Raw genomic sequence first — 21,595 nt, 5'->3', positions numbered from 1 at the left:
AAGATGTAAAAACAAGAACATACCAGGAGTGTTAATGCTGCTAGATTTTTTAACAAAACCTTTTATAACAATTTATGATAATTTTTTATTCTCTTCTATTTAATAAGTTTAAACAGAAAAATAAAAAATTAAAACCCTAGGGTCTTGATATATTTCCCAGGAACCTCTTTTTGTTATGCTCAACTTCAGAGGGATTGAAAAGTTTAAAGAAATATATGTCATAGTAATTATTGAATAGAATATATTTTCCTGATCTTAATTTTAAACAATGCCAATGTGCAATCCACTTTTTCCTTAATTTGTTTCTTGCTTTGATTTATGAATCTTTGCATTGTTTCCTAACTACTATAGCCTTGGTTTTAAAAAATGCTCCCCATCCTTGATGTAGATTAATGAGTCATATTTTTATCTTTCTCCATTATAATCTTTATGTATAGAAAGTATGCTTTTGATTTTTGCTTGCTATTTTTCTATATTATTTATAGCATTCTTCCAATTAATTTTAATGATTTGTTTAAACTAATGTTGAACTTTAGCTCTTAATTGTCATACTTTTAAGTGATCTGACATTTTATTTGATCTCATTTTTTTCAGGACTAATAGATTTCTGATTTTTATATATCACATTATATTTTCTGAAGAATTCGAATATGCAGGACATATTATAACATTTATGTATATTTATCCTATGATAATACATTTGTGGCCAATGGCAAGAAAGTTAAATGTGTCAGCACTGATATCAATAAACTACTATTTTATGTGTTTATATGTATTACAATCAGCATTGAAGGTACTGTTTAAAATATAAATGTTTAAAATAGAATATAGAAAGAACATATTTTGAATCCATTTTTCTCATATTATTGAAATAACTTGATACCAGGAGCCATTTGCTATAATAGTTAATGAGATTCTGGAATTTTAGTAACCTTTTTGAATTTTGTGAGTTGAATAACAAAACAATATAATAGTCACAGTCTTGGACATCAGATAAGTATCATAAAAGTAGAGAGAATCTCAAAGATCAGGTAAAAGAGAATTAAAAATCCAGACATGGATGTTTCCCTGAAATACTTTCTATAATAATGCAAGAAATAAATAAGTGAATAAAAACAAATTGGTTTGTCAGGTCCTTGTCATACTATGAGAACAACTTCTTAGGATAAATTCTTCAAAGATGATTTATCAGCATTACTGTTTTCATGCTTTATTATTAATAGTATTGCAATGAACCTGTTTATTGCTATTTTTTAATGCTTTTGTTCAGCATTCTAGCTTTATTATAGATTATATATTTTGAATCAAATGATAATTTTTGATGTTGGAGATTAAAAAGAATTTTGGGAGGCTTCCAAATTAATAACTTTAAGCTCAACCTTTGAAATATAACTCATTTGTAGTTGAGGACTTAACTGTTAAATTTGTAGATTTTTTCCCCCCACATCACTGTATAGGTGCTATGAAATGACGTATAATCTATTTGTTTTCTAAACAGATAATAATTTGGAAAAGGATATATTTTGAACAACTTTGGAATACTTTTGAGTTTTTAATTGTGGTTGTTGGAATCGTTGATGTCTTTTGTTTATACTTTGTCAAAATGAGACCAGACAACTTGGCTCTTATTAAGTTTACAGTATTAATAGGATATTTGAGAATAATTAGGTTTATTCCTGTGTTAAAGGTAAGACTTCACATTTTTAAATATTAGGGTTTTTTTCCTATGTTGTTTATTAAATGAGTTTAGAAATCTCATTGTTTTAAAAGAAATGAGGGAAGGAGCTGTCTTTTTTTCTAGACTAGAAATAGGGTGGAACTCTCCCAACAGGTATCTGCTTGGTTCATTCTGTCACCTTCTTCATATCATGGCTCAAATCTCACATTGTCACAGAAGCCTTCCCTGACCACCCTGTGTAAAATGGCAACATGTCCTCCACAGCCCCAGATTTCTACCCCATCCTCCTGATCCCCCTCCACCTGCTTAACTGTTATTTTTCTCCCCAAACCACTTATCACCTGTTTACTGTATATTGTACGTACTCTGCATGAGGTAGGGATCTTTGTTTTGGTCATTGATGCAACTTGTGGCTCTAGAAGAGAGCCTGGCATATAGTAAGTACTTTGTAAATATTTGTTGAGTGAAAGAATGAAAATCTTGGGGCCACTAGAAGCAGGGTCTCCCCAAAACAAGTTCTCCAAGTTTCAACTTGTTCATATCACCTGAACTGTGCAGAGACAGAAATATTTTCTCCATAACCGCATAGTCACGTAGCAGGCTACCTGTGGGATTTAACTTTACCATGGCCTTCAATCTCCTTAGCAATTACTATTCCTTCTTTCCATAGCTCTGATTTTGATTCTGAAGAGAGATTTTTAAATTTTCAGTTTCAACTCTTGCACCTACTTTCTCTTTCCAATGGCATGGCATTATATAAGTTTCTAACTTGGGACCTTTATATGGTTTCACTTGCCACTCTATTTTTTTTGTTGTTGTTTAATTCTTATTACATCAAACAAGCCTATTAGTATGTATTGAAGCTATAGAGGCTTAACATTTTTAAAAAATTGCTGTAAACCTTGATGGCAAAATGCACATATCAGAATCCTCCACCTAGTCCCCATTCTCCATATAATTTATTTATTTAATTTTTTTAAAATTTCAAAATAGTAAGGGGGTACAAATATTTTTGTTACACGGATAGCTTTTATAATGCTTTAGTCAGGGCTATTAGTGTGCCCATCACCCAAATAGTGTTTATTGTACCTGTTAGGTAGGTTTTTACTCCTCCTCTTCTCCCCCATCTCCTCTTCTCCATTTCCACGATTTTTACTTTTTTCTGTGCCCATGTGTACCTATCAATTAGTTCCAAGTTTTTTGAAAGTATATGTGATGTTTGGTGTTCCATTCTTGAGATACCCCACTTAGGATAATGGTCTCAAGTTCCAAGCAAATTGCTGCAAAAGACATTGATTTGTTCCCTTTTACAATTTAATAGTTATCTGTAAGGCAGAATTGTTTGCATCTCCAGCTTCTGTGTACAGACTTTCTTTTTTGTTCCTTCCTTTACTCTATATTGGTGTAACCAAACTTTAGAGTTCATAAGAGTTACCATATAGAGTTGTATACGCAAAGCCTACTTTCAAGGATAATTTTGATTCTATGTGATTTCTGCCTGATGAGCTGAGTTTAGAGTGAAGTGGTCATGTAAGATATATCTCTACCATAACACAGACGTCTCTAGAAATCAGAATGTGTAGTGCGAGGCTAAGACTTAAAATGGAAGGTAGAAATTTCTTTAGGTAGTCAGTATTTATCTTATGCTAAGGAATGTAAAATAATTATTTTAGAAGTAATATTTTGTGAAAAATACTTAAAATGAAACAAAGATTTAAAAAATGTATTATTGTGGAAGCTATCTGGATTGTGGCCAGCAATGTTCTGCACCAGCTGCTGCTTTGGTCTAGCACGCTCTGATAAATCTCAAAGAACTATATTTAAAGAATTAATATTATTACTATTAGCTTTTTTATTGTGCACTTACTATTTTCCAGGAACCATGTTAAACACTTTATGTACATTATCTAGTAAATTATTATAACAGCCCTGTGAGGTAGGTGCCACCACTCTGTAAAGTTAGGTGCCTTAATAGCCAGTCTCAGCACAATGCAGCTTTCAAAAGAGACAAATCTGCATTGGAAAACTTGCAAGAATATTGGATATCTTCAGGTGATCTAAGGGGTAGCTCAGGGGATGTCAGTGCATCATGGGGTAAAGCTTTGAAAGGATCCTTTTTAAATATCTCTCCCTTTGCCTAAAGTTTCACAAGTAAACGTAGCAGCTGAAACAATCTCTCCTTTCTCTGCTCTTGTAATTTGTTCACTATGGTGCTATTTTCCTGTTCACTTTTTTCTCCCGTGTTACCCAGTCCCTCACCACCTGTCCTGTGCTTTGACACCACTTTAACTCTGTGGGAGTCCCCATCTGTGTGACTGACTGCATTGCTTTTGAGAAGCAGCTTCATTGGAATTCTGGTATTTAGATATTATTTTCTTCATTTTACATGTGAGGAAACCAAATCCTCAAACACACGGAGTAACTTGCTCAAGGTCACAGAGCTGGTGAATAGGAGAGCTGGCATTTGAACCCAGGGAGGTTTATATTTAAAATCTCATTCTCTTAGGTCACTACATTGGCCTGCCTCTGCTTATGGCTAGAGAACTCTAGCGCTAAAAAGGATCTTAGATACTTTAAGTTCCTTATCTTCCATGTAAAGAACTAAGGTGCAGAGAGATGATCTATTCAATTAGTAACTATCACCTAGGTTACAGTGCCACCTGTCTTGTCTACTGAAATCTGGGAATACAGAGAATGCAGCAAAAGGCAATGCTAGAAACTTCCCCTTAAGGCTAACAGAGTCAGTTGTTCATTAGACTTTAATTTCTTTAGAGAGTGGCTCTCAAACCTGAGTATGCATAGACTCACCTGGAGGATGTGTTGAAACACTGACTGCTGGGCCCCACTCCACAGCACCTGACTCAGTGGGTCTGGGCTGGGGCCCAAGAATGTGCATTACTAACGAGTTTCTGGGTGCTGCTGTTGCTAGTCTAGAGGTAACACTTTGAGAGCTTCTGCTTTAGAGGGTGTTTTGTGTCATCAAATTTACAGGTGTTTTTTTTTTTTTTTTATCTCCCTATTATTCCAGACAATAATACCAATGCTCATAGATATCACAGATGTGCAGATCAAAAAACGCCTCAGCTTGATGTATAGTATTACAAAAGGCTATGTCAAAAGTCAAGAAGATGCCAAACTTTTAATAAAACAAATTTCTAGCCGTGAATCAATATATCAGGTGAGAAACAAGCACTGGTCATTTGGGGAAAAAACACAACACTTAGGTGTTCTCTGTAATTTAAGACCATTTCTACATGTATTTGGCCAAACTGAAAAATTCCAACAGTTGAAGGGGATTCAATTATTTATGACATTATATGAGGTGCTTCAGAGGAGAATAGTCTCTGATCTTTACATTTCGGCTAATATCAAACTTATTATCTTCATAGCAGCAAATATACAATTTATTTTCTGAGTGCAGAGTAGAGAAGAGATTCCCTCTGGCTTTGTAACATTCTAAAAGATAGGGCATTTTGAAAAGGCTTTATGCAGGAGTTGATACTTGAACAAAGTTTCAAAGAAATTATAGGTCTTGAGCGGTGAGGAAGAGAGGAAAAGAGAACAAAGATTTAACAGTGAACACTTGAAATCTTGGTACTGTGGAGTGGCAAATAGTGGTATTTACTTTTTCAACATTCAAGACCCTTCTCATTTCCAGGCAATTTGCAGTAGGTATCAAATGTGAGTATGCAGATGGAGTGAATCACCTCCTAACCAGGCTCCCTCATTCCGGTCTGTCCACTCCAGGCCACTCTCTGCAAGTTAGTAATAAAAGGGCTTTTTTGCATTTCTTATGTACTATCTGCTTAAGAATATTCAGTGGCTCTGCATGGCCTAAAGGGTAAGGTCTTGGAATGTAAATATAGGAAAGAACACAGAGAAAAACAGCAAAAAATAACCACCCATAATTTTACAACTTGAAAGTAACATCACAAAAGAAGTAAAAGTATCTCTCCCAGCTTTCTACCACTACCCAGAGAGAACCTCTAGTAACCATTCCTGTGTTAAATTTTTCTACTGCTTACCATAATTTTAATAATATGTACTTTGTTCTTTTTTTTTTTTTTTTTTTGGTAGAGACAGGGTCTTGCTATGTTGCCCAGGCTAGTCTTGAACACCTGGCCTCAAGCAATCCTCCCAACCTTGGCCTTGCAAAGTGCTGGGATTACAAGTGTGAGCCACCATGCCTGGCCTGCACATATACTTAAGGAGATTAGAACATTCCTCTCCTTTAACCTTTTCTTTTCCTCCCCGTCTTAAATTTTCAGAGCTATTATTCTTATAGGTTAAAGGTTTATAACATTTACATTCTAATTTGTAAGTATAATTATGTCTTCATTCTTTTTAATAGGTGACTCTATAAATGGAAAATAAAAAAACTTAATTTGTTATGATCATATAAAAGTTATTCACTGTAGAACCTATCATTTGATTTAGTTCATAACAAAGGAAATATGATCTGATGTTATTAAAAATTTGCTACTGGAAGGAGACTCTTTTAAATGAAGCATTCAAATGGATTAAGGAATTTTTTTCTTTTGGTGATATCCTTCAGCACTCTTTCTTGAACCCTGTGAACCTCTTCTTATTTTCCATTTGATTGATTATGTTGAATTATACCTGTAATTTTTGTCATAGGAAATATGGAATTAAATGTCTAAAATTATTTTATTTTGCTCTCATAATTAATAGTTTGACTCTCAAAAATCTTTTTTTTTTTTTGCACAAAACTTAAAGATGTTACCCCTCTTCAGCATTGCTGATATGTCTCATTTTACTTGTGCTTTTGTAGAGACTTTTTTCTCTCTTTGGAGGCTTTTAAAATTTTCTCTTTATCTTGAAGTTCTGAAATTTCACCAAGATATGTCTAGGTATGGTTTAAAAACATTATTTCCCAAAAAGTATTTGGTGGGACCTGCAATCTAAAGATTCCCATCTTTCTTTCATTATTTCTTTATTTTCCCCCCCTGTTTGTGTTTTCTCCTTCTTGCACTATTTTAAACAGATTTTTGAATTTTTAGAGTTAGTCCCTGTTTCAACTTTGCATATAACTTTCAACTCTTTTTTTCAATGACAATCCCTTAGCTTGATTTTTCCAGGTTACTACTTCAGTCTTTAGTTGTGTTCACTCTGCTGTTCAGCCCATATTTTAAGCCGTACTTTTTTTTTTTGATAATCATTTTTGATCTCCCAAAACTGGGATTGCTTCTTTCTCGTAGCAACTATTTCCTTTTAAAAAAAATTCGTATGATATTCTCTTTAATCTCTTTAAGTTTCTTTACTTTGTGTGTTAATTCTATTTGCTTGGGGTTTATTCACCTGTTTGCTATGTTGGTTCCTGTCTTTCAATCTGTTCCCTAACTCCCCAAGGTTTGGAGATTTTGGTTATATTTTCTTATGTGTAGATGAGGGTCTAAACTGAACAGTATTAATAGTTGAAAGAAATTTTCTCAGCCCAAGTGAGACTCCTGATTCCTAACTCGATGATGAATTTAAATTCTAATTAATAAAGCCCTAGATACAATGGTTATGTGTGTGTACATAAAACCACAGACGGGCTGGAGGTTATGTCTTCTGGTTGTGGTGCCTATTTTTTGTGATGGCTGTTTTTTTTTTTGTTTTTTTATTTTATTTTATTTTTTTTTTCAGACTTGAATCAGTGTCAATTGATGGCTGTTTTTTAGCTAAGAAAGAGGGGCTGTTTCCTTATTGAAGTCAGAAGAGGGAAGAAGGCTGTAAAGATACCTACCTTTATTGGATCAAACACAATGTATAACAGAATTCTATCCTGTTGATTTACATTGAAGAATGTAGAAGAAAATTAAAAGAAGTACTGAAAGGCTAGATTAATCTGCAATTAGAAAAATCGTAGAGCTATTCACAGGAGAAGAGATTTCAGAAGCAGGAAGAAGAGAAAAGAGAAACAAGAGCCAGTAGGGGCAGTTAAGAATGTGTTTTAAGGAGGTTGTGGGAGAAGATGTGGAGATTTAGGGGAAGTTGGCTTGACATGTAAGAGATAAAATACATTTCCATTTTTAAAGGAGACTTCAGTAAAGATTTGAATGCCTTTTTGAGATGTGTTTAGTTATCAAACTGGTATTTATTCTGAATGACCTGGTTCTGGAAATTGGCCTGTGGCAGCTTGCCTTTAGAGAAGTAAATATATGTCCATGCTTTCACGATTATACTCTCTTTGTAGGCAGGCACCAGTTCCTATGCCCTCTCGTGCAATGTCATTCTACAGCAGTCTTGCAGTGTCGTCGTAAGTCTAGTTTGGTATGAAGGGGGTTTAGCTGCTGTCTCTGCACTTATGCAAACAGGGCTGGACCATGGTATGTTGGTGCCATAGACAGGCTAGTAATTTGGCACCTTCCCAATATTGATTCAATGTTATTAAGAGAGCAGAAACAATTTAATAAAAATTATACACCTCATTCTCATATTCACAATGAGAGGTTTATTACATGTGATTTTTTTCTACACTAAAACAAAAATCCATAAAAACCAACAAAAACTTAACTTTGCTTAAACTTTAGATAACAAACCAGTTGTTCCCTATAAAAAGCACTCTGCCATGTATTATTTGGGTGCAATGTTTCAGACATCTGTACCTGACAACCCTGGAGAACTGTCAGATGTTTGGTCCCAGAACCATTGGTGTGGTCAAGTGCAAGCTGCCTGAAGACTCACTTGCTAGAGAGCAAGCTTCAAGAGGAACAGTGCCTGGGCTATAGTGAGCATCCAGCAAATATCTGTTGTATGATTGATTGGACAGAGAGTGGAGTTATTTCTTCAGTTATGTAAGGAGCTATCTGTAGGAAACATCAACTAATCAATACCACATTTTCCCATTATTCTACTTATTTTTGTGCTCCGAATAGACTGGCTTCCTGAATAGCTCTCAGTTTGCTCATCCCCAAATCAGGTTCTGTCTATGAGATTTCTCCTTGGAGCACAGTGGAATGCATACTAATCTTTTCTGAGAACTATTAGGCACAGTAGTTATGTAAGCTACTGACTGCACAACATACATTGCAATTCATGTCTGAACATGGGGAAAGCAATAGAATTGACCCAGAGGGAAGAACTGAGCCAAACTCTCATAAATCTAACTGAGATTTCCTCTACCATACTTCTTTTTCTCAGAGTTTAAAGCCAGAAGTGTACTTGGTGTAATAAGAAATGCATGTTTTTCTTAATTTCTTACAGAAACTATATGAAATTTTGGAAACCAACAAGCGAGAAGCTATCAAAGAACTAGGTAGGTAGTTAGAGTATCTGATTTTCTGAAGTCACATCTTATTATCCTATAATTTAACCAAAGGAAGACAAGTTTGTGCTTTCATTCACTTATTCATTTATGCATTCAATAAGTATTTATTGAACACAGGTAATGGGCCAGGTATCGGAAAACAAAGATGAGTAGACCTTAAAGAGTGCAATCTGGTGGAGTGCATGAGAATATCAACAGATAATTGCAGGAAGTTAGAGGAGTCCTATTAGTTGCTATGGGAAAATAGAGAAAACAATGGGAGGAGTGTGGAAAGTGTATTAAGGTAGTAAGGTCGGAGTCCTTAAGGTTGAAAGAAAAAGACTTGTGAAGATTACCTTTGACAAAAGGTTTTTTTGTTTTGTTTCCCCTTTTTGCAAGGATACCCTGGAATGTAGGTTGCAAAGGTTGTCATTCCTTGCGCATCTACAGTCACTCCCCTTTACTTGAAGCACACAGCAGGAGCCCAAGGATTTTATGCGAGGTTCTTGGGTCTTCTTTCCTCATACGGAGTGGGGGCTGTGGGTCAGGCTCTTGGTGTGTCCAAAAGCATCTGGGAGAGGGCCAAGCATATGGTAGGCTCTTAATAAATGGAGGCTATCGGAAAAAAATAAAGTAAAATGACTTTGTACTCATGACCACATTGTAAGATGCCATATGGATTTATGGGGATCATGCTTTCCAATCAAAATGGAAAAAACATGGTCTAATGAATGAAAGTAAATTTGGAGACAGTAGGTCAGAATATTTTGGCACTGTGTCAGAAAATCCAGGACCCACTGTTTTCATTTGCATATTGGCAGATTTTTATTTCTGTGTTCTTAAAGATTAGGGGCCTAGGAACTGTTGCTTTATATTATGTTTTAGATCAGTATGGAGTGTTAAAAAGTTTTCTGGATTCAGTCCTCTAAAAGGGAGTGTCTGGTTCCATATGCTTCTGCAACTGATTATTGAGTGCTTACTATGTCAGGAACTGTTAACTGCTTTATATGCATTATCTCATTTAATCCTTATAATTACTCCATGAGGCAAATATCATTATTAGAGAGGTTGGCTTGCCTGAGGCCATATGGCTAGAAAGTGGTGGGCCAGGTCTCTAGCTCAGGTATTTCTGACACGAAAACCTCTGGATCATTGCTACCTTTCACTTTACTGGTCAGTTATATCAGTTAAAAAATGAGTAAGTACCTTCCATAGGTTGGACATTGTGCCCAATGTTAGGATTACAAAGATGCGACAGATGCAATTTTAACCTTGACTCACAGTCCAGCCCATGCCTTATCAGGTTTATTAAAGTGGAAAGAATATGTGACTTGATCTCAGAAAGACCCTCAGCCAAAGTTCAGAGGCCTTTTCATTCAGTCATTTATTCATCGAACCAATAAAAATGACAAGCCGGGCGCGGTGGCTCACGCCTGTAATCCTAGCACTCTGGGAGGCTGAGGCGGGCAGATTGCTCGAGGTCAGGAGTTCGAAACCAGCCTGAGCAAGAGCAAGACCCCGTCTCTACTATAAATAGAAAGAAATTAATTGGCCAACTGATATATATAGAAAATTAGCCGGGCATGGTGGCGCATGCCTGTAGTCCCAGCTACTCGGGAGGCTGAGGCAGGAGGATCACTTGAGCCCAGGAGTCTGAGGTTGCTGTGAGCTAGGCTGACGCCATGGCACTCACTCTAGCCTGGTCAACAAGCGAGACTCTGTCTCAAAAAAAAAAAAAAAAAAAAGACATAATATGGAGGATGAGACTGATAAGTAAAAAATAGTAATTCTGCAGTGTAATGAGTTCCACAATAGAGATTTGGAGGAGATGTCATGGGAATAAGGCAGAAAGATTGATTTTCTCGTAGCTGGTGGGGGAAGTCAGTTTTCAATTTTTTCATCCATAAAATGGAGATGAAAATAACTGTAGTCCTACTGGCCTCGTGAGTTCTGTGTGAAACTAGAATAAAAGGCTATTGTGTAAATACTTTGGAAATTTTAAACTGTTATTGTGGTTATTGGATGGGTTACCTACTGAATTTTATCTGCTTCAGGACTCATAGAGCATGAGGGTCGTGATGTTGTCATTGCTTTGAAGACTAAGCAGGCAATCCGGAATGTGATTTCTAAATCTCTGAAAAATCTCACCTTCCTTTGCTCAAGAGGCATTATTGATAAATATGAGGGCATCGAGATGAATAAGGTAACCAAGAAATTTCCCATTTTGCTCAAATTCCATCAGCTGAACAGCCCAGCCTGCACTGTTACTTTAGCAGAGCGTAATGAGAAGGGAGATTGGAAAAAAGTGCCTAACCACAGGTGTTAACTCTGCGAGTGCCTGCAGACGCTGATAATGCCCGTGGCAACCAATGCCAGAGCTACCTGATGCATCCCATTAGTCAGAATTACTTGGTTGCAAGTAACAAAAACGACCTTGAGCTAAGTTTAGTAAATAAATGGGGATAGAGGATTTGTTTAAAGGACACAGAGTATCTTACAGAGCCCACAATAGCCAGGCCCTGTGGCCAGGCCGCAGAAAGAGACTTAAAATGAGGACCTAGAAAGGTTTCCAGATTCTTCATTTCCTATCAGCATGGCCCTCTGTGGCATCTTCCTTTGGCTCCCTCTATAGGCTCACTAGATTTTTCTGCTTTTCCATCAACTGCTGGAATATGTGCTGCCCAATCCCACTTACTGTGCCAAAGGAGGTGGGCATCACATGATATTTACATGGTGGGGAGGGGACCAACCAGGTGTGTGTGTGTGTTGGTGGAGGCCAGGGAAGGGGAAGTTCTGAGAGAAGAGGAGCAGGGAAGATACCCTAATTAGCTAATAAATGGACTTCTGAAATATTATAAATGTATTTGCAAACAAATTAGGAACTTGAGATGGGGGGAGAGATGGAAAGGCATGTTCAGTCCTACAACTCTATTCAAGACTGTATTTGTGCAAAATAAGAGTGCTCTTTCTACTCCCGTGCAAGTGTCTGCTTCCTAACATACAGCAGAAAGGTGGAAGTTCTGGTCCTGCATTCCATCTGTGTTGCCCACGGATACACTGTTACTGGAAGTTGCATGTTCTTCCTTGCCACAGGCAGCTCCCAGCTATGGGCCGTCATGCTCTGTGCTTCTAGTCTTTCCCGGGACATAGTCCCTCTCCATGACCCTAGAAGGGAAATGAATGTGGGATAGGCCAGCTTTGCCCTTTAAGGCTTTATCTCTTTTATTTCTCTAACGTCACAGGAAAGGACTAAATGGGTAATATGACTTAATGTCTTAATGAGGGAAAAAAAGGGCTACTATAGAACATTCTTCAAGTCATGTCTCCACACATACTGTGTATTGCATTCCATTTTTTTCATTTATCCCTTTGGAAGCTGTGTAAGACAAATGCTTGATGCCCATTAATTAAGGTAAATAAGTAATAGCCCGTATGAGGAAAGAAACTAATTTTTCCCTATAGGTTTACTCAGAGAGGTAACGGGTAAATTAAATCTTCCAACAGTTACTTATTGAATGCCTACTAATTCATTGCCTAATTGTCAGCAAAAGGGATATAATTATCTATACCAGGTCATACGGAAATAGGAACATCTATTCAATTCAATTGAGCAAATATATGTTGGATACCTACTAAGTGCTGTGGACTGTTGAGGAAATTGGGATATTTACTACACCACTGACCCCAAAGTCCATGGGCGTTTCCTTGTTGTATCATTTAATCACTTGTTCATCCAACCAACAAAAGTTATGTAATATGTAGGATGAGACATATAATTAAATTAATAATAATACATGTGATGATTCCATCATGGAGATACATAGGCAATGCTATAGGAATAAAGGATATAAAATGATTTACTCTCACCTTGTGGGGGAAGCCAGAGAAGGCTTCTTCTCAGAGGCCTCAAGGTTGGAACTGTATCCTCCAAAATTAGGACTTAGAGAAGCAAATCATACACATAAAGAAAAAACGAGAGAACATGGCATTAAAGAGTACAGCAATCAACTATAAAGTTTAGAAAATTTGATATTGAGATAGGGTAAGTGTTAACCAGATTATAAAGATGATAGATTCAATCTGAGTTAATAAATCAGTGAGAATAGTAATAAGGCAGAGAATAGAGACAAAAAAGGGTTACAGGAATATAAATAGGGTGAGAGAAGCTGTGAGTCAAAAATCAAGGTTACATTTGCCTAACAGTAGTTTATTTAGCTTTTCTTAGTTTTTGCCTCGTGTCACTTTTCTGTTACAGGAGCTGATAATCATTATTTTGTTTGTTTTTAGGTACTTCTTACAAAAATAAAAGCACTGAATAACTTTCCAATGGCAATCCCTCCCCCTACTCCTGACAAATACCTTTATAACATCATTTGGTTGGAAAATAAAGATGTTCTCATTGAATTCTTCAAGGTAAAGATTCTGTCTTCTTTTCTGGCTCAGATTTTATTATAATTGTTTTCCATTTTTCCACTTCCTAATGCAAGATTAGCAGAAAAGCATATTGAAAGCATGAATCCCGTGCTGGCCAATTCAGGGTAAGCCAAAACAGAGGCCTGGCAGAGCCCAGAGGAAGAATTGATTTCTTTTTGAGCCTAAAGGGCAAAGATAGTTTTTCCACAATGGCTTATCTGCTTAGGATGAGCTTTCTATGTTTCCTGATTATTACTAATCCCATTCTGTTTTATGTTGTGGAGTTCTGGACTTCTAGATACATACTGTGGAAGAGACTTTTTTTTTAAACAAGGGCCTCAAATTTAAATTATTGTACAGGCCAGGCAGATAAAATTAAAACCAAAGGGGTGAAGTATAATAGGGAATAGTAAGAACTGTAGTGTATTTAAGTTCATGCTCTGTCCAAAGTTAGCTGAGTGTTGCTACAGGAATTTGGACTCTTTTTCAACAAATATCGATTGCATATTATCTGTGAACCAGAGACCATGCTAGGTTTTGGGATAGGGCAGTGAACAAAATAAATGAAGTCCCTACTTTCACAAGCCTTGTATTATATGGATGGAGATAGACAATAAACACAGCAAACACCAAACACATAAATATATAATCTATCTGATGGCAATAAGTGCTGTGGAGAAGAATAAGGTGAGAAAAGGGAATATGGTGGAGCAGCCATTTTCTATGGAGTGGTCAGGGAAGGCTTCTGTAATAAGGTGACATTTGAAGAGATCTGAAAGAAGTGAGGGAGCAAACCATGGAGATGTGTTGGAGAAGAGAACTCCAGGCAAAGCAAACAGCAAGGACAAAGCCCTGAGAGAGGGTGTGCCTGGCGTGTTGAAGGAGCATCACAAAGGCCCCAATGGCGAGAGCAGAGACGCAGGGAGTGAATGATGTCAGGGCAGTTGCAAGATGCCTGATGAGCATCATGACCCTTTGGGGGCCCTTGGCACTTTGCTTTAGTGAGCCTCTTTCTTCATTAAAAAGTACTAAAAATTATACTTTATGACTGTGTTAGTATAAAGATGAATATGTTGGCATTATGTATTAAAATATTTCTTTACCTAAAAATTTCCCCTTCCTTCAGATTTTAAAAGACATTAAAACATTGTTGTGAGATCCTAAAAGTATTGTGGAGACTAGACACTGTGCCAACTGATGCCTAATGGGTAACTTAGCCCTGATGTCCACCCACCCCCCTGCCTGAGACATATGGAATCTTTTGCAGTTACCCTAACGGCAGACATTCTATTTGCTTCTGAGATTTTACATCTTCTGCCCTGAATCATCATCTTCTGAATCTTCTGCACTGAATGGTCTTCAATTAATGTCATCCTGGGTATCTGCTATTCTTCTTTCAGGCCTCGGCTTAGCTGTCCCTTCCTCTATAAAGGCCTCACAGAACAAACAAGACAGGGTCCTGTGATTTTTCTGCATTTTTTATTGTGCACTGTCCCTCTGTCCTGTTATAGTTATCACACTTCATTGTAAATATCTATCCAACATAACTAAAATTTCTTCTGAAGGCAGGCAATTTGTTTATAACCCAAGTCCTAAATAGGGGCCAGAATAAAAAGGTTTTCCTTTGTTAATTCGCTCATTCATTCTATAAACCGTTACTGGGTGTTTATATCAGTTACTGAGCTGGTTACTAATCACAAAGTCAACAGTTTGTATGCTTGTCCCTTTTTTACTAAAAATTGATGTTGTATGTGAGAATGTTATAATTTATTAGTAAACCAAGAATATAGTTTGTATTTTTATGCTACTTGAAAACCATTTTTAGGTTTAAAATCTTATTTATATTTTAAAAAGTAGACTATGAACCTTTTGCATTGACTTTCCTTTTCTTTTCCTTTTTTTCATTCAGGATAGAGCCAAACTTGCTTATTTTGACTATGGAGATGTCATTTGTAAAGAAGGTGAAATGCCACAAGGAATCTACTTAATTATTTCAGGAATGGCAATTGTAAGGGGCTATTCATTTTTTTACTTAAAATATATTTTTGAAATATGTAATTGTAAAATAAGGAGAAATTTAGATTTTTAACAATCTCTTTTCCACATGAAAATATTTCTGCTTGAAGTGAGCACTACAGCTGAGATATAATAATAATACTCAATACCTGAAATATGCTTCCCATTTACAAAATACTGGCCTAGCCATTACTTATTCCTATTCCTCCAACAATCAGGGGAGGAAGCAATATTTCTCAGGATGTTCACACAAGGAAACCAATACTTGGAGTGGTTTAACTCACCTAAAGGCAATGATAGTCCAAGAATGAGGAAGTGGGCTGAAAAGTCAGATCCTTCATAGGTAAGTAGGATGAGGATCAAAAATATAACTTTTAATTAGATAACAACATGGCAGTAGTAAGTCCTTATCTATCAATAACAACATTGCAGGTAAATGGACTAAAGTCTCTTATCAAAAGACATGGAAGGGCCAAATGGATAAAAACACAAGACCCAGAGAGATCAACCAAAATGGCTGAGTAGAAACATCGCTTGTCAGATCATCCCAGCTGGAAGGTAGAATGTTGGACTGAGGAAAGCAGAGAGCAGTTGCAGCTCAGGTGTGGGTCATAGACAGAGGCAACAGAGACATCTGGGGACTCAACTGAGAAAAACTGCAAAGCTGAGAAAGAAGAAGACAGTGGTCTAAACTAAACCCAGAGAGGCTCGGAGCCCAGTGAAAGGGTAAGGGGGGTTTCCCCTGCCCTACCTAGCTACCTTCAGTGAACAGCGGGACACAAAACATATTGGAGGTGTGTTCAGCCTCCACAAACCCAGGTATGGTGGTTAAATAAAAATAGCAAGGTGAACCAGTGAACCCCAGGAGTGAGGGTGTTCCAAAGGGACACTTCATGGGAGAGTGCCATGAGAGACTGGAATGCCAACTTTCTTACACCTAGACACCTCTTCCTCTGCACCTCCTCCAATCATAGCATCGGAGAAAGTAATTTTAGCTCAGGCCGCTAGTAGCCACAGGCCCTTCCCCCCCATTGCAACGGTGAGAATACTCTGAACTGAGAAGCACACGAATAGCTAGTTGCTACGGTGGGTGTGCATTCCTGGCTGAGCCCACTAGACAGTGGGGCCACCACAATTTGCAAGCTTCCTTCCCACTGGCGTTTTGCGGGATTGTGCACTTAGACAGGTGGGCTGGACCTGGTGCCTCCAAGACAAGAGGGTGATACAGGGAGATGTAGAGGAGTGGTCTTGGTCCTAGACTTGGGTAGCAAGGAAGCCCTTATGAACATTTCCAACAGAAGAGTGTGGAGGGGCTCTGAGGAATGTGGATCTATGAGCACACCCATCCTTTACCCTGACTGGAGAACCTCCATATTGGATAGAGGCATGGCATATGCTAGTGAACAAGTGTGGAAAGAGCCTGGCCTTGGCCTTAGCACTCAAGTGATTAGGCCTCTCCCTTGGGAACAGCCTTCCCGGCTTGCAGACATTACCCTGAACTCCATACAAGCGGTGGCTTCTAGTGGCCAGATAAGCAACCTCTGAGCACCCCCTGAGGCTTTGCAAAGCCTCTCAGGCTCTCTGCAATCCAGCCACGATTTGTCTTGCTCTTCTCCTCACCTCAGGGGGAGTAGGAATCAAGCAACCCTCTGGGAGCTACAGGATCCCTCCTAAAGCTTTGGGTAACTGTATGCCCCACCTGGGGGACCAGAGCTTACCACGGGCACAAAACACCATCCCAGAATCTGGCTCTTCCACACAAACTTCAACCAATGATGGGAGAACAGCCTCATAGCTAAGTATAGCACCTTCCAAGTTAAGCAAACAGGGAGTGGCTGATTTGTACTCACAAATACCACCCACCATCTCAGAGATTAAGCTGGTTTACCTAATTCACTACATACTGTTGGGAAGAGGTGAAGACAACAGGTCAGAGGTAAATTGAGAGGTTCATCAAACATGCTAGAATACCCTATAGGCAGCTCAGTACCAGCACTCCTCTCCCTGGCATGCTCAGGGATCAATCTTTAGGGACGCAGAGAGAGGCCTGTAAACCAGGCCTAGCACCCCCAGGTATTGACTGAGAGGCCAGATGAGAAGGAATCAATGAAAGAACTCTGAAAACATGATAAATAAGAACAAAAGAAATCAATAACTCCTTATCAATGGTTATCAACCAAAATGAAAAGATTGAAATGACAGATGAAGAATTTGAATATGGATTGTAAAGAAGCTGAGTGAAACACAAGAGAAAATAAAGACCCAATGCAAAGAAACCACAAAAACAATGCAGGAAATGAATGAAAATTTCACTTAAAAAATTGAATTATTAAAAAAAATCAAGCAAAACTTCTAAAAATGAAAAATTCACCCAAGGAAATAGAAAACGTGGTGGAAAGCCTTAAGAGTATGCTACATCAGGCAGAAGAAAGAATGTCAGAGCTTGAAGAAAACACCTTTGAGTTAAACACGTCAGTCAAAAAGAAAGAACAGAGACTAAGAGGAACAAACAAAGCCTACAAGAAACATTGGATTATGTAAAGAGGCCTAACATAAGAATCATAGACATCCCTGAAGCTGAAGAAGGAAATGCATGAAGGTTGGAAAACCTATTTGGGGGGAATAATTGAGGAAAATTTCCCTGGCCTTGCTGGAAATCTAGATCTCCAGGTACAAGAAGCTTAACCATTTGCACTCGCTTGCTTTTTTCTCTTGCTGCTACCGATGCTAACCGTGTCGAGTCACACTCGACATCTGAGTGCAAAGGGTTAAAGGACTCCTGGGAGATTCATCGTGAAGAGGCAATCACCACCAACATATAGTCATCAGATTGGCCAACATAAACACAAAGGAGGCACTCCTTCCAGCTGTAAGATGAAAGTGTCAGGTAACTTACAAAGGAAAACCCATCAGCCTAACTGCAGACTTCTCAACTGAGACCTTACAAGCCAGAAGGGATTGGGTCCCCATCTCAGTCTTCTCAAACAGAATAATGACCAGCCTAGAATTTTGTATCCTACAAAACTAAGTTTCTTATAGGAGGGAGAAATAAAGACTTTCTCAGATAAGCAAATACTGAGGGCATTTGTCAAGACTAGACCTGTCCTGCAGGAAGTTCTCAGAACTATATTGTACATGTATCAGTACAATAGACACCCACCAGTGTCAAATCACCCAAAAGCTGAAGTTCAGAGCCCAGATATCACAATGGCTCAAGAGGTAAAACAAAGCAATAACGTTCTACTCAACAGGATGAACAGAAACCCATCCCACTTATCCTTTCAATAAAATGTGAATGGCTTCAACTCACCACTGAAGAGACATAGGCTGGCTGAATGGATAAAAAAATACAAGCCAAATATCTGCTGTCTCCAGGAAACACATCTAACCCACAAGGACTTATTCAGATTCAGGGTGAAGGAGTGGAAAACAATATTGCATGCAAATAGAAACCAACAGAAAGCTGGTGTGGCCATTCTCATATCAGATAACACAGCCTTCAAATCAACAAAAGTAAAGAAAGACAAATATGGTGAAGGGAAACAATTCAACAAGAAGACTTCACAATCTTAATTATTTATGCACCTAACATAGGCATACCCAGATTCATAAAGCAAATCTTACTAGATCTAAACAAAATGACAAACAGCAGCATTGTAATAGCTGGAGATTTTAACACCCCACTGACAGAATGGGACAGATCCTCCAAGCAGAAAATAAACAAAGAAACAATGAACTTAAATGGGATTCTAGAACACATGAGCCTAATAGACATTTATAGAACATTCTACCTGAAAACTACTGAATATAAGTTCTTCTCATCAGCTCATGGAACATTTTTGAACCCACGTACTCTGCCTCCATTATCCATATGCTTAGCCACTATGCAATACTCCCATTAGAATCCAAACAAAAATATGCTGCTACCAATATTTATGAAATATGTCAAATCAAATACTTAAAAGATGCAACATACTTCATATGTTCTTTTGGGGAATTTTCCTGCAATGGCTGGACTAGCTAAGTCTGCTTAACCACTTCGGTACCAGCATCAACTATAGTTGACAGCCACAGATGAACGCGCACAGCAACTTTAGCCGACAGTCGTGATATGACTTTTCTAATTTTTCATTTATCAAAATAAAATTGTGAACGTTTAAATATAACATAATGAAAACATATATGTATATGTTTCCTATTCTGATTTACATTACAAATAAAGCTGCCTGTAAAGTAAAACAAGCTTTCAGTGCTTTCAAGCTTTCCTCATCACACAAGGGCAAAACGAATTCGACGTCAATGCACAGCACAAACTATCCTGCAGACTATGAGTACCGGCTGTGGACAAGGTTTTGTGGCCAGTGAGTGTGGTACTGAAGTGGTTAAAACGTAAATTCAATGCTATTTGGTCTGAAGAGGTTATGTTAGTACTTTACTGATGCTATAACAAATTACCACAAATTTAGCAGCTTAGATCCATTATCTTATGGTTCTACAGGTCAGAAGTCTGGTGGGCTCTGCTAGCTTATCTGTTTGGGTGCTCGCAATGTTGAAATTAAGGAGTCAGTAGGGCTGCATTCCCTTCTGGAAGCTCTGGGATCAGAATCTGTTTCCAGGCTCATGGAGGTTGTTGGCAAAATCTTATAGCTATAGGACAGAAGCCCTTGCTTCTTTGCAGGCTGTCAGCTGGGGACCACCTTGAGCTCCTAGAGCTCCTCTTTGGTCCTTGCGTGCAGCCCTCACATCTCAGAACAAGCAAAGGCATGTGGAATCCTTCTCAAGCTGCCCCGTCTCTCTCACGGGCTCTTTTGCCTTCCTCTTTTACTTTCAAGGGCTCATGTGATTATGGTGGGTCCACCAGAATAATCCAAGATCATCTCTTTAACCACTTCGGTTCGGCGCTCACTGGCCGCGATACCTCGCCCACAGCCAGCACTCACAGTCCGCACAATAGTCTGTGCTGTGCATTGACGATGGATCTGTTTTGCTCTTGTATGATGAGGAAAGCTTGAAAGCACTGAAAGCTTGTTTTACTTTACAGGCAGCTTTACTTGTAATGTAAATCAGAATAGGTAACATATACATATATGTTTTCATTACGTGATTTTTAAATGTTCACAATTTTATTTTGGTAAATGAAAAATTAGAAAAGTCCTATCATGGCTGTCGGCTAAAGTCGGTGTGTGTGTTCATCTGTGGCCATTGACTATAGTCGACACTGGTACCAAAGTGGTTAAGGCCAGCTGATCAGTAACCTTAATTCCATCAGCAAAGTCCCTTCATTGCAGTACTTAAGATTAGTATTTGATTGAATAGCAGACAGGAATCTTGGGGGACTTCCTTAGAATGCTGCCTACCACAGATGTCATCTTCTTTTCTTGGTTTGTAATGAACAGAGACATTCTTCATTGCTTATAGGTCATTTGAACTGCATTCACAATTAGGGTGGAGGAGGAAAGGGGTATATGCTTTCATAATGTGTGTGGTGCACACCACTGGGGGATTGGACACATTGGGGGGAGGGGGAGGCAGGGGCAATATTTGTAACCCTAACAATATGTGTAGCTCCATAATATGATGAAATAAAAGGAAAAACAAAACAAAATTAGGGCCACTTAAAAAAATTCAAACTCCTTTGGAAACATGAATGCTTCTAAAAGTCTGAATGTTAATCACTACTAGGAGAGGGTGACCTTTTGTTCCCTGTTTCCTGTGTCCTTAACCATAGCCTTCCTCTTTGATGTTTACAGCTAAACTTTCTAGAAAATTCCATAATTCTTCTCCTCTTGATTCTTGCAGCTTCCCCCTGAAATCTGACATCTCTCCTCTTTCTCCATCCACTACTACCAGTTCTCTTCCTGAAGTACCTTGAGCATCCTATGTTCATCCTAAAACCTTTTCCTTTTGATATTTCATGGTAATTATTCTTAAGCCTTTAAAAGAGAGACTAGGCTTTTACTGAAATCATGGCTTGGTTTGGAAGCATATTAATTCACAATATCTGATTTATGTGCCCATGCAGTCAAAAGTGATTTGCCACCTGAGGCATCAGCCCAGGTAGACTCAGAGTGGGTCTGCAATGGTTGCCGACTAGAATTACCAGTTTTGGAGGGATTTTTATATGAGACAGTTATAAGTACAAAGTTGTAAATAGGGGTCACTTACAACTAAATTGGAAATTTATAACTAAAGATTGGAAACAAATCCTTGCCCTGGGGAGTTGAAATGTGAAAGAA

The 21,595-nt window shown here is 38.1% G+C and overlaps 1 protein-coding gene across 1 annotated transcript in view; it reads left to right on the top strand.

The window, feature by feature from the left end:
* The window catches only part of SLC9C2 (solute carrier family 9 member C2 (putative)), a 91,465-nt gene that overhangs the window by 62,155 nt on the left and 7,715 nt on the right, over positions 1-21,595 (top strand). Inside the window, exons 15-21 of the mRNA XM_076000391.1 lie at positions 595-793; positions 1,499-1,687; positions 4,707-4,856; positions 8,888-8,939; positions 10,985-11,133; positions 13,218-13,343; positions 15,253-15,351. Coding sequence (XP_075856506.1) covers positions 595-793; positions 1,499-1,687; positions 4,707-4,856; positions 8,888-8,939; positions 10,985-11,133; positions 13,218-13,343; positions 15,253-15,351 — 964 coding nt within the window. The remainder of the gene's footprint in view (positions 1-594; positions 794-1,498; positions 1,688-4,706; positions 4,857-8,887; positions 8,940-10,984; positions 11,134-13,217; positions 13,344-15,252; positions 15,352-21,595) is intronic.

The sequence above is a fragment of the Microcebus murinus genome, chromosome 2 (assembly GCF_040939455.1).
Source record: "Microcebus murinus isolate Inina chromosome 2, M.murinus_Inina_mat1.0, whole genome shotgun sequence".
NCBI lineage: Eukaryota > Metazoa > Chordata > Mammalia > Primates > Cheirogaleidae > Microcebus > Microcebus murinus.
Note: the sequence above shows the minus strand (reverse complement) of the source record. Positions and strands in the feature narration are given on the sequence as shown.